The sequence below is a fragment of the Pituophis catenifer genome, unplaced genomic scaffold (assembly GCF_029215685.1).
Source record: "Pituophis catenifer annectens isolate HBS135680 unplaced genomic scaffold, rPitCat1.0.hap2 SCAF_1, whole genome shotgun sequence".
In the NCBI taxonomy this organism is placed as follows: domain Eukaryota; kingdom Metazoa; phylum Chordata; class Lepidosauria; order Squamata; family Colubridae; genus Pituophis; species Pituophis catenifer.
This window is the reverse complement of record NW_027256881.1, coordinates 107439297-107453155: the sequence shown is the minus strand read 5'-3', so window position 1 is coordinate 107453155 and position 13859 is coordinate 107439297. Positions and strand designations below refer to the sequence as shown.

The following is a 13859-nucleotide window of genomic DNA, read 5'->3' as shown; positions in this document are numbered from 1 at the left end:
TCAGCTGTTTGAGATCTGAAGGAAACAGTGACCTTCTTGGCTGCTTTTTCCAAAACCAAAAGAATCTTGCAGAAGAAAAACAGGGCTGGCGACTGGGGCTTGTTTCTTCAAGATTTTTTTTTGTTGTTGTTGTTCTCAGGTCCAAAGATGACAAGAAGCAACTGTTAAAAAAAAAAGGTGAGTATTGCGACAAGTTTTCCTTTTCTTTTCCAATCTATTTTTGCCTGTCATGATTTCAAAATATTAATCAAATCTGTACTAAGCATCTCCTCCCATAGCTGCCATTATGAAATATAATGTATAACTTTAGTTCCTTTTATTCCTGTAATCCTATTGACATAATGTGTCAATTAATATTCACTATGTGGATAGTGGAAAAACATTTATATCAAAAAAAAAAGTACAGTTTTAAAGAAGTGTGCATGTTATGCACTGGAAGGACTAATTAATTTTAGATGCTTCAGAAGTTTTTATTTGTTCTGAGAAAAACTATGGAATGGGAACATATCCGGAAAATTGAATAAGGAATAATGTTGCAAATTGTATGTTGATGGGGTGTTAAAACTTGTGTTCATCTGCAGTTAGAAGTCATATTCTATTATGTATGTGCTTATTTAGAAATAAATATCTTTATGATGGTCCTTGACCAACTGTTACAATAAAAAACAGTATTCTGTGCAGTTATAAATACAACATTTTTAACAAGAGTACAAGTCCCTTGATACATTAAATAAATAAATCCCTAACAAATTATTTACTGCTACCAAAAGGAATCTACCACCCTTGTGTAATATATTGTTAAATAAGATAATTCTTACAGTACGGTGGAGTAAACGGCATAGATGCAAAGATAAAACAAAGTAAGGGCTATAAAAGGGTGATCAATGCTCAGGCAGGTATAGCAGAGAGATATTTATTTATGAGGAAAAAAGAATAAGCAGATTAGTGTATTTTACAGAGCACATTGTTCTCACAGTAAGAAATATAAGGGTTTCTTAGAAGAGCTGATCATCATTTCATTCCTCTAAAAGTTTCTGATGAAGAAAACAAAACACTTTTAATAAAGGATCTTCAAAGATGAATTCTTAAATTGGACCATATATATCTTCTGTGCCTGGGAATTTCACAAGTTCCGAGAAGCCACAGAACAAGCCTACCACTCCCTGAAATCCAGTCAGAGTGGCATCTATGTAGTAGGTGGGTATGTAAATTTACCAAATAAACAAATCCATCAATCTAACTTCACTTCCTGATGGACCGTAATCATACCATGAGAAGATCTCATGGTTTGCTCTTCAGTATGTTGCTTCAGGGAAGAGCAGAGGTACAAGTTGGAATTTCTCACATCTGATTCCAATTATTAACAATTAACTACGTCAATTCCCAATACAGGAATCTGCTTCTCTAGCGCGCAACAAATGGGACCAGAAATAGAGATCTGTTTCAAATTAGTCAAACAAAATATTTTTTTCCACTTCGTTGCAAGCCCCTCTTCTTGACAAAGCCATATCTATGTATCTACTGCCTAAGCTTGAAATAATACATCGAACTTCACAGCAGGCAAACCTCCTGAGCTTCAGCAAGGTAGTTATTTTCATTTGCCTTTGGACCAGACTACTTAAATCATTTTAAAAATGATATTATGGTCAATAATTATGTCGACCATATGTCATAGTTTCAAACTTTTTTAAAAAACAGAAAGAATCCATGTTTCGACCTTCAGAAATCACATATATTAGAGATGGGCTAATATTTAAAATTTAAAAATGCCTCAATAAGAAGAACCAGTTAGGATAAAGAATACTACCTGGACATCAGCAGATGCCTTCTGTTTTCTATTCTGCAATTATTGTGTTTATATCCATACCATATATATGTGGCCTTGCATTATTGTGCTAAAACTGCCACTTTCATTTTTCTAATTAGAATCAGAATCGGGCTCTTTTTTGCCCCAAGTTCAAGTAAGCACTGAAGTTCTGAAATGGAAGAGGCTACTTCATCACAAATGGTAGAATCGGCAGTACAAGTAATCCTTGATTTACAACAATTCGCTTAGTGACTGTTCAAAGTCACAATGGCACTGACAAAGGGACTTACGACTGTTTTTCACACTTGTGGCTGTTGCAGTATCCCCAAGGTCATGCAATCAAAATTCAGACACTTGGCAATTGACTCATATTTATGACTGTTGCGGTGTCCCGGGGTCATATGTTCACTCTTTTGCGAACATGTGACAAAGTCAATAGGGAAGCCAGATTCACTGTATGATTAACTTAATCACTACAGTGATTCACTTAACCATTGTGGCAAGAAAGGTCATAAAATGGGGCAAAACTCACAACAAATGACTCGCTTAGCAACATAAATTTGGAGCTCAATTGTGGTCCTAAGTTGAGGACTACCTGTATTTCCTGCTCCTAGTCCCTCCCTTGCTATTCAACATCTGCACAGCAGATTTTTGTAGAAGGGATTCCCAAGAAGCAATTTAATTGTAAGAAGCATACTTAGAGCTCCTGAAACTCTTTGGGGAAAAAGAAAGGAACTTTATAAGTCCATTCCCATACCCCCATCATTTTGAAAAAAAAACTTTTTATTTTTATTTTTTACAACTGTCAAGCTTGAAATTCCTCCCGAGAGCTACCAGGATGTACCTTTTAAGATGTAATCAGGATGTAATCAATAATTCAAATTCAGGACTTTTAAGTCTACTGCATATTCCCATCACTCTTTATAGTTTTTTTCTTATGTAAAAAAAAAAAAAAGAAGATAAATGAACAGGATAACCAAAGGCAGTATCTTGTGATTAGTAAAACTAGAAATCAAATATTTAAAATAAAAATTTAAAAAAATTGGAAGAACCTAAGTCTTCCATTTTAGGTATGGATCGTGCCATATTTGGTTGATTTGGTCTTGTGGAACAAATCTGGTGTTCTAACAAAGCACATTTTTGCATACAAATGTAAAACCAAGCTTATATCCAGGAGGCTGTCATGTTAGCTGAAAGAGATTAATGTGGTACTATTTTAAAAAAATTCCTGGGTAATCTGACATCACTTAAAGAATTTTAAAAGGATGCAAGATCAAACAAAGGTTACTATAAATATTTTAAAAGTATTGAATCAACAAACTTCATGCCTAAATGGAATTTTCTCAGAACTAAGAGTCAGGTGGATTGGTGGTTTTACCCATCTACCCTCCATAAAAAAGAGGGATAAAATTAGGAAACATAAACCTAGATGTTAATATATTACTATGAGGAAAAAAATTCTGACATTCCAATATTTATCTTTGGAGGACAGAAGAAACAGGAATTAAATCACTCTGATGGACTGTTTTGGGTCCATGAACCAACCTGGATTAAGTCACCCACCTTTTCACTTTTTTGTCATTTCTGCCTTGTGGTTTTACCTGGCATTTGCTGCTTTTAATACAGTGTCAAGATCAAAACATTTCAAAGAGGCCTCTTTTATATTGATGATGACAAAGATATAATTTAAAGAACTGGCAGACGACAGCACTCCAATGCCAACTTGTCTTTTCCAATTTCAGGGAAGAGATTGACAAAATTTTAGGACTGGGAAAATGATATAATAAAGTTCAAAGGTGGAATATATTATATTCTTTTTTTTAATTTTAAAAAACAAACTTTATTAAATTTAAAAATATTTTAAAAAAGAGAAAATATACAAATTTTCTCAATCATAAAATTACATTTTCAATCCACAATTACACTAACAAACTAAATACATGTGATTATATAAACACATATATACAAACAGTGACTTATTTACCTATTCTATCTATTTGACGGTGCATTCTTTATTGATTGAATTTCCCCTAATTCTTATCTTTACCCTTTTTTCCTTTGGTTTATCCACTTATACCATCTATTCCATACTATAAAATATTTTGAGTCTTCCTTGTCTTTTAATTCTAGAGTTAATTTATCCATTTCTGCGCATGTATAAATTTTTTGAATTACTTCCTGATCTGTTGGCATACGATCTGTTTTCCACAATTGTGCTAATGCCAGTCTGGCCGCCGTAATTATATATAGCGTTAAATATTTTATGTCTTTTCTAATATTCCTTTTTATCATGCCTAATAAGAAAACTTCTGGTTCTAATTCAATTTCTTGATCTATTATTTCTACTATCCATGTTTTTTTCCCCAATATTTCTTTATTTCTGGGCAAAGCCACCAAACATGGAAAAAAGTACCCTGAGCTTGTTTGCATTTCCAACAAACAGGATTTACATTCGGGTACATTTTTGCTAGCCTCGAGGGAGCTAGATACCATTTGTACCACATCTTATAATGGTTCTCCTTATATGCTGCCGATTTTGTCATACTATAATTATTTTCCCATACCCTCTCCCATTCTTCTAACTGTATATTATGCCTGATGTTCTTTGCCCATGCTATCATCTGTCCTTTAACCAGTTCTTCTGCCAAATCGAATTCTAATAAGTATTTGTAAATTTTTGAAATTAGTTTTCCTTCCTTGGATTCTAATAATTTATCTAATCTTTTTGGTTTGGGGTCTATTCCTCCCTCCTCCTGGTCTTTTCTGTATCTTATTTTTATTTGTGAATATGGCCACCAGTCTTTTAATATTCCTTGTTCATTAAGTTCTTCCCTTGTTTTCAATACTCCTTGTGAATCTAATATTTCTCTGTATCTTAACAGTTTTTGTTTTACTAATAAATTGGGATGAGTTATTGCTTCTATCGTTGATAACCAGCCAGGAACTTTCATATAACGTTTGCTTTTTATCTCTTGCCATATGTCAATTAATGATTTCCTAATAATATGGTTATTAAAATACTTAAATATTTTATTTCTGGGACTCCATAAAAGGGCATGCCATCCCTTCATTAAATCGTGACCCTCTAAATTTAATAATCTTTGATTTTCCAGGGTTACCCATTCTCTAATCCATGTTAAACTTGAGGCTTTATAATATTTTTCCCATGCCGGGAGTCCCAATCCGCCTCTAGTTTTGTCATCTTGTAATATACTTAATTTAATTCTTGATTTTTCCCCTCCCACACAAATTTTGTAGTTATTTTATCCAAATTGCTAAAAAATGTCTTATCTAATTTTATTGGGATTGTTTGGAATAAATAAAGGAGCCTTGGCAGTATATTTGATTTTATTGCTGCAATTCTCCCCAACAATGACAATTTTAATTTTCCCCATTTTTCCAAATCTTCTTTTATTTTTTGGACCAAAGGTCCATAGTTATTCTCTTTTATCATTGTACTTGTGGCTGTCATATTTATCCCTAGGTATTTCACTTTTTTGGAATATATTATATTCATGTCTGTAAAAAAAAAAGCAGTGTATGTTTATGGGATTATGTTAGTTATAACAAAACTAACCAGTCAGAATAGGCACATCTAACTCATAGTAGTTGTCATTCAGTTTATGATCCCTAGTGGATAAAGGTAAAGACAAAGGTTTTCCCTGCCAGTCACTAGGGGGCGGTGTTCATTTCCATTTCTTAGCAGAGGGAGTCAGCTTTGTCCAAGAGGTTTCCGTGGTCATGTAGCCAGCATGACTATACGCCAAGGTGCAAGGAATGCTGCTACCTTCCCACCAAAATGGTACCTATTTATCTACTTGCATTTGCATGCTTTCGAACTGCTAGGTGGGCAGGAGCTGGGGCAAGAACAGGAGCTCATGTCATCGCATGGTACTCAGGTCTCAAACCTAACCTGTCAACTTTCCAACTGACAAGCTCAGAGTCTTTAACCGCTGAGCCATCCATTAACTCTGTGGATCTGATAAAGATGCAATAAAAAGAAAGCTTAGTTACTACAAACTAAAATTAAAATTGGAGAAAGAACTCTGATTTAGTCACCGTCAGTGGAACACCTGGCACTATCAGTTAATATAAAACAGAAACCACTTCATAGTTAGCATCTATATAGCTTTTAAGTATTCAAACGATATCACAGGATTATCTAACTGTAATCCTTATCAGTTATGATAAATCAGTGCTTTTAGGTCTCATACAACAGATGGAAGGATGGAGACTGAAAGAACATACCTTGCTCCCTTGCTCTTTCATTTACAGAATTCATCAGAAAGAACAGGAATCAAATGAAAGATTTTTTTGAGCCAACTGTTCAGGGGTGAAATGCTCCCAGTATGGACCGGATCACCCGATCCGGTAGCGATGTCAGCGGGTGGTTCGGAGAACTGGTAGCAAAAATCTCTGCCCACCCCACCCCCCCCAGCCCATGCCCAGCTGAGCCGCACGATCATCAGAGGCTTTTTTTTTTTTTTACTTTTAAAAGCATTTTTTTTTTACAACCTCTTCACCAAAGAGCTTGTAAAAAAAATGCTTTTAAAAGAAAAAAAAAACCTCTGACGATCAGGCAACTCAGCTGGGATCGTCAGAGCCTTCTAAAAGCATTTTTTACAAGAAAAAATGCTTTTAAAAGGTTAAAAAAAGGCCTCTGACGATCCCAGCTGAGCAGCACGATCGTCAGAGGCTTCTTTTTTTTACTTTTAAAAGCAATGCTTTTAAAAGTAAAAAAAAAAATTGCGCGCCACAGCTGATCACCCCCCTCGCGCGCTATTCTACTTACTGCATGCCTCCTTTTGCGCACGTGCACCTCACATTTGGTGTGTGGTGCGCACTGCTCATGCACAGCCAGCAAACCAGTAGTAAACTGGTTCAGATTTCACCACTGCAACTGTTGTCACAAATCGGGTAGGAACAATGATCTTCCTTGGTCTAGCTAGCTAGGCTCCTTAATTTTTTAGTCTAAATAGTTACATGTTCACTAGGACTTGATTTGTTGGGTTCACATATTATGCTCAGACATAAGTCATGAGTTGCCAACCACAGGGGATGACTTTACCTAATATTCTAAGCCAAAACCAACACACACTATGACCTAGAGTGATATGTGAACCCTACTCATTGAATCTGGGTATTTCTACATGGTTTATTATCCTGTCACTCTCTCTGCATGCTTTAAATGTATAGAGGATAAAGTTGATACTGTTTAAATGATTAACTAGCAAGAATTCTGTGCTAAATGATTCCAGCTATGTACTCTTAATTCATAACCATAAAGAGTGGTTTGTTGGAGCAGACTAACATTTTTTTCCATTTAGACTATTTTAACAGTTCTGATAGCCAGAAGATGAATTTTTTAAAAAGATGGTAAGTGGTCCATTTTCTACCCAATGTTCTCTTTTAAATATTTATAAAACAAGCCATTGTAATCTATGCATACAGTACATTTTTTGGAAATAAAGCTCTTGAAATCAATGGTCTTTGCATTACTCTTTCTCTATAGACTATAATACTTCTTTGCCAAGCATACAGTAGGTAACAATGCCTATTTATTTATTTGTTTGTTTATTATAAGGAAATTTGACATAGGAGTTCAATATTCCTGCTTCAATTGTTCCAACGGAGCTGCCCACCACCCCCGCAAATGAGATTCCCATGTTGGAAAGGTTTCTACTGCAACAGTTATCTCTGTTCTTGAGATTTGTGGTGCTCTTCTCACTTATTTGATCTAGAACAAATGAACAATATTTGTGAAAGTATGAGGCTTTCACAAATGTTTACGCTGTGGCTTGTTTTAATGGGTTGTGTTATGTGTCATTTTGGAGAGTGGAGAGCTGTGACACAGTTGGAGATGCAGCAAAGCATTTAAATGCAATGATTCTGAATGCCCTGGGTAAGAAATTTTCCACTGCTTATGCCAAATAAAGCTATTGCTATTTTTGGCCTGAGATAGCATTCCATCCTTGTCATACTCTTCTACTCCCCCACGCTGTCATACCACAAATCCTCCAGGAATAGAATTAAAAACTCAGTTCTCCATCGCTGGTTCATTTTTACCCGAGAAATCTGCATTAGTAATAACTCTCATGGATGTGCTTATATATTTAGACAATAATATCTGCTATTTGAATGCCATTCCCAGTCCAGTTCAGCACAGATCTGCAGGCAGGGAGAATAAAAAAAAGCAGTTTTTTTTCCTCCCCCAAGCAGATGGTAAACATCATGCAAGACGTACCCCCCCCATCCCGAAAAAGATCAGTTAGAACAATTGACCAATGGAATGGCTGGTCTTCCAGAAGTTGTGGGTGCTCCAAAACTGGAGGTTTTTAAGAAGAGATTGGACAGCCATTTGTCTAAAATAGTATAGGGCTATGATGGCGAACCTATGGCACACATGCCAAAAGTGGCACACAACGCCCTCTATGTGGGCATGTGAGCCGTCACCCCAATTCAGTTCCACCACACATGTGCACACACCTCCTGCCAGCCAGCTGTTTTTGGGTCTCTGCCGCGCATGTGCGGGGTGGCACGGTGCTGCAGGAGGGCCACACAGGCATGCATAGGGCGCATGTGGGTGTGCAGGATGCTGTGGGGGGGGCCACACATGCATGCACGGGAGGAGGGGCACATGTGGAGGACTCTTGTGCGAATTGCATTTTGGGGGTTCGGCCGCACGCACATGCATTTGCATCCATGTGTGCGTGCTTTGGGCACTTGGTCTGGAAAAGGTTAGCCATCACTAGTATAGGGTGTCCTAGTTGAGCAGGAGGTTGGACTAGAGGATCTTCAAGATCCCTTCCAACTCTGATGGCACTGAAAAAAGTGATTTCTGACTGATCCTTGCACTTGCAACTGCCGCAGTGAACCCTGTGATCACATGATCAAAATTTGGGCAATTGTCAACAAACACATATTTATGAAAGTTGCAGTGTTCCAAGGTCACCTGATCATCTTTGTGCCCTTCCTAGGGGGCTTCTAACAAGTTAATCTTGTCAGAATATTAACAAGTGAATCCAGGAAGCTGGATTTGCTTAATCAGCATGGTGATTATGCAACAACCACCTTGCTAGGGTTATGGAAGTTCCAGTTCCCATTGTCGTAAGTCAAGGATTACCTATATGTGCATGAAGGTTTTACTTTTCTTTGTAAAACGTTGAATTACCTATTCAGGAATAGGAAGCTGGATTTAGTCTCTTCTCCTTTCCAGCCCAACAAGGAATGGTTAGTGTAGGAAGAATTATCCTTCTGGGTTCAGCTCCAAGAGGGGGAAAAGACACTGGAAACATGGAGACTGCTTGGAAAGATGGTTTAATGGTGGACAGGATCACATGGTTTGAGTTCCTGAACAGAAAAAGGATGAGATACAGCGAGTCCCTGGGTTTCATGCTCTCTCTGGCTTTGAACTTCCTGGGACCCAGAAAGAGTATCCTGATTGGTTGTCAGACTTCCAGGGGGTGGGGGTCTTAGCTAGCCTTGCTGGCTGATGTAATCTTCCCAGTGCCATGTGGTGAGTTTCTGTCCTAGATGGGTCCCATTGTGTTAGTTTCTGTTGCTATTGTGTTGCAGATGATGGTCCATTGACAAAGATTGAGTTTCTGCCTCTGGCCCATTAACAAAGGGTGGGGGGCAGGAAGGTGGGAGCTGCTTTGTCTTTAAAACATGTTTCTCCATTTCTCATACAGGGAAACATAATAGTCTGCCTTTTTAATATTTCCTAAAATATTTCATTCTTCTAGGAAAGGGGTGGGTGCTAAATTCCTACAGTTGGAATATAACTTAAAATGCAGGTGAGGGTTCCTTGCGTGCCACATCCTCTCCTTTGGGAGAAAGAGAGAGAGAAAGAAGGAATTGGACTTAACAGGGAACTTAGAAATGAAATAGATAGTAGTGAAAAACAATGTAAAGTGTTAATTCGCAATAGCAATAGCACTTAGACTTATATATCACTTCACAGTGCTTCACAGCCCTCTCTAAGTGATTTACAGAGTCAGCACATTGCCCCCCCCAAACAAACTGGGTCCAATAAATACCATACTACAGGCAGAGGTGGGCTGCTGGGTGTTCGCAGGAGTTCGGGAGAACCTCTAGCTAAGATTCTATGCAGTTCAGAGAACCCCCAAATCCCACTCCTGGCTGGCCCCGCCCCGCCCACTCCTCCCAGGAGTCCCCACGCAGCAGGTAAGTGCAGGGCACGCACAGAGGCTTGGGGAGGGTGAAAAACGGGCCTACTGGAAGTTTTATGAAGGCCAGAAATCGGCCCGTTTCTGGCCTCCAGAGGGCCTCCGGAGCCTGGGGAGGCTGTTTTCGCCCTCCTGAAGGCTTGAAGAAAGCCTCTGGAGCCCGGGGAGGGCAAAAACGCCCACCACCACCACCATAGTGAAGGAGGCCGACTAGGCCATGCCCACCATGGCCATTCCCACCCAGCAACCAGGCAGAGAACCCCTTGCTAAAATTTTTGAAGCCCACCCCTGCATACTATAGATCATTGCAGAAGAAGGTAAAACTGAATGCCCACAAAATGAGAAGAGTTATATATTGTCATACATCATGTTAAAAATTTCTGAGTAGAATTATTAAAACTGAAATAAAGTAGCACTGCAAAAATAGTGAGTTCAGGCAATATCCATCCAGCACTAGCATATGACCAGTGATTTAATGCATAGAGAAAAATATAGAAATAAAGATGTATCAGTAGAAGACTACAAAGATGGAAGAAAGGTTTTCATTTGGTTGATTTCTTCTAAGGCATATTCCATAGCACATCCCTTTGAACCAGTTTACACACCTATGCTAAATATGTGAAAGGAGTTTCTTGGGGTTTTTTTCCAGATAGTTCTTTTTTAAGCCCATAACAGACCCTATGCACAGTGATATTATAATAGAGAGAATTCAATGAATCCAGCAGATGCACTTGTGATCAGCTTCACTGGGATTTCTTTTGGGTTCTGTTTATTTCTTCATTCTCAGGAACCTGTGCCCTAATTTTAGCAAAGTTCTGGTCCAGTGGGCAAATAACGAGACTAAAATAGCTTGCCTGCAAACCTCTGAAGATTCTGTTGTATCGTGAAGTTTGAATGTTTATCTAAAATGTGTTTTTCTCAGTTTGAACAGGCCAAAAATATACATGTGTGGGTGCGTTGGGATAAGGAAGATTTGCAATGGACTGATAATAAATCTTTCTAGAAATGCATTTCTGAAAAATATCCAGAAATGGGGGCCGATGTCTCATGCTACTTCCCCAAATAGCAATCTGCCAATCAGTTTTCTATTGATCTTGGTTGGTCCTATTGAAGATCATTTAGCACCCATAAAGAATCCTCTGCTTAATGTTAAAAACTGACAAGTTGTTTAATTTTTATATTTTAAAGGGACTAGCTGGGGTGGGGGTGGGGTGATTGAAAAAGACAGACTAAATCTGCCAAAATCATCAATGAGAATAATAATGAAATAATAATAATAAATAATGAAGATTTAAAATTGTTCCTTCCTCTGTATTAGAAGGGGGGGGGTTGAATCATTGTGACTGTGCAGAACTTCCAAAATTGAGACTCTTGTTCTTGCAGCCATATTATTTCATTGATACGTGCCTTGTCTTTCCATCTGCAGCAGCATCAAAAGGCTTAAAAATGGCCAGTGTTCAGTCAAACTGCTTTCACTGCAAGGATTCACTTTGTGGAAAACGATACGTCATGAAAGAAGGAAACGCTTTCTGTGTGAAATGCTATGACAGCCGCTTTGCTAACTTTTGTGAAAAATGTAAGAAAGCCATTGAATGTGACTCAAAGGTAAGCACTGACTAGTTAGTTTCATGACCATCTATACTCCCACTGGGGAAAAAAAAAATACCCAAAGGCTCATCTATGCAATTATTATTTGTGATGTGAATCTTTTCTTCTGTAATAATTTGGAGATTCTTCTTAATGGTACTCTTATGTTAATACAGAAACTGATGAAACTTAGATTGTCTAAACTGGAATCTTCCAGCTTCATGGGTTCATTTTCAGCATGTTTTAAGTCAGCAGGGAACAGAAGGTTGTTATCATTTAGTATTTAAAACTTTGGAAACGTTTGATTTAATTTGGGTAACAAATTTAGCACTGGAGTACACAATCATTTTTTCTGTACTATCTGATGTAGATGTACTAAATGAAATAACCTACAGATTAGCAAACCGCTACTACTTTAGCACCTGGAAAATTTAGCATCCACTTTTGTTTTGTTGGCAAAAATTTCTAGCAACCTGGTAATTATTAGGGAGTTATGCTTCTAATATTCATCTTTACTTCCAAATGAATCTCTGGACCACAGAATAACACATAGATGTTAATACAAATGAACAATAAACATGGATGGATGTTTTCGTTGGAAGCTTTTGATCTGTCAACAAAGCAACAGAAAGCTAAAGTTGGCAGAAGTGATAGGGACAATCCTGGAAGAGGACAGGGACCTGCAGGTAACAATTTCACCAGTTGTCCCTGGGTGAATGTGTCTTCTGATTGGCTACATCACAAAAACCACTACATTTTGAATAGGCAGGATCTTTATGGCAGAGTACAGAATATCAACATCTTTTTGATATTCCTAAAATGTTCCCTGACTGCACAAGTCTGCTTATTCAGAATTAAGTAGAATTTGGATAGCTGCAAATTTCACCTTTTTATTTCTTAGGTATTGTATCACTTGTCTAGTATGATTGAACTCTTGTGAACCCCAACCAATGTGGCCAATAGTGAGAATAATGAAAGATGGAATCCACACTCCTGTCCTGAAGACCATCTGCTGCTGATAGTCCAGCAGTGTCCATTATAAAAATTTAAAATAAAGATTTATATCTAATATTGCTGGCACAGAGATAGAGCTTCATTGTGACCTGATAAAGATGTTTTTATATTCAGTAATATATAATCCATTGACACATTAATATACAATCCAATTAAAAGAAAAGATTACTTCCACTGTATACACATAGATTAAGATCTATAGATTTTATGCAGACACAAAGGCAAGTATGTGATTAAGCTTCTATAGAGATACAGAGAATTGTAATGGTTCGTAGATTCCCTACAGATCAGATAGGATTGGTTTCATCCATCATCTGACTGCAGAAGCTTTAGAAAGATATTAAATAGTTGTATTAACTTCAGTGCAACATTTTAGCTCCCTTAGTATCCCCCTTTTTTTAAAAAAAGTATTTGTTTTATTCTCACAATTTATTCCATAATGATAACAGCATTGATTTTCTTTTCTATGCGTGGTTTCATTCAATTGATAAGATCAACCAAACCTTTAAAATAAATTCCACTGACAAATAGCTAGTGAAAAATGACTTCCTTTCCCCTATATTGCCAATGGTCTCCATTTGACTGCAAAGATTTAAAGGGAATTTCACTAGAAAATAAAATCATTTATCTATGTGAGCATGATATCCAAGAAAAAGAAAGGAAGAGAAAGGAAGAAATTGATGTCTTTGGTTAAAAAAAAATACTGTACTTGCTAAATGATAATTTAATTTTTTGATATATCTCATATATCTTGCAGTTCCAGGAATAGGGCAAGCCTGAATACACTAACTATATCTTTGAAGGTTTTTTTTGGTTTCATCTTTCCTCAAAGTATCCTTCAATAATTCCTTCCTTCCTTCCTTCCTTCCTTCCTTCCTTCCTTCCTTCCTTCCTTCCTTCCTATAGTTAATTATTAGCAGTTATCATCAAGGAAGGGAGGCATCTTCAATAACTCCATTGAGTCTCTCTAAACATAAATGCACATGTTTATACACATACACATACATTTACCTCTTGTCTCCTATATGCACATAGACAACAGCCATAACAATGAATGATAGCCCTCTAAGTAAAAAGGTGGAATCTAAATTGAATAAATCATAATGAATTACAATTGCAAAATCATCAAGTGAAATCGGACAGCGACAAAGAGATCTAGGTGATACTTTGCATGACAAAAGTTTGACCCCTAGAATTTCCAGAAAGTTTTGGAGAAGAAACCTTTGGAACTCGATGCCCATTAGGAGCAAAGTAACTGAAAC

The 13859-nt window shown here is 37.3% G+C and overlaps 1 protein-coding gene across 4 annotated transcripts in view; it reads left to right on the top strand.

The window, feature by feature from the left end:
* FHL5 (four and a half LIM domains 5) overlaps nt 1-13859 on the top strand; it is a 32433-nt gene continuing 18574 nt past the window's right edge. Inside the window, exons 1-4 of one of the 4 annotated variants that reach the window (XM_070932835.1) lie at nt 111-177; nt 5511-5609; nt 7135-7183; nt 11423-11601. In XM_070932835.1, the coding sequence (XP_070788936.1) occupies nt 11443-11601 (159 nt within the window). In that variant the 5' untranslated portion in view covers nt 111-177; nt 5511-5609; nt 7135-7183; nt 11423-11442. Of the gene's footprint in view, nt 178-1116; nt 1202-5510; nt 5610-7134; nt 7184-11422; nt 11602-13859 lie in introns of those variants that run through there. The other 3 variants (XM_070932838.1, XM_070932836.1, XM_070932837.1) reach the window with 3 other exon arrangements.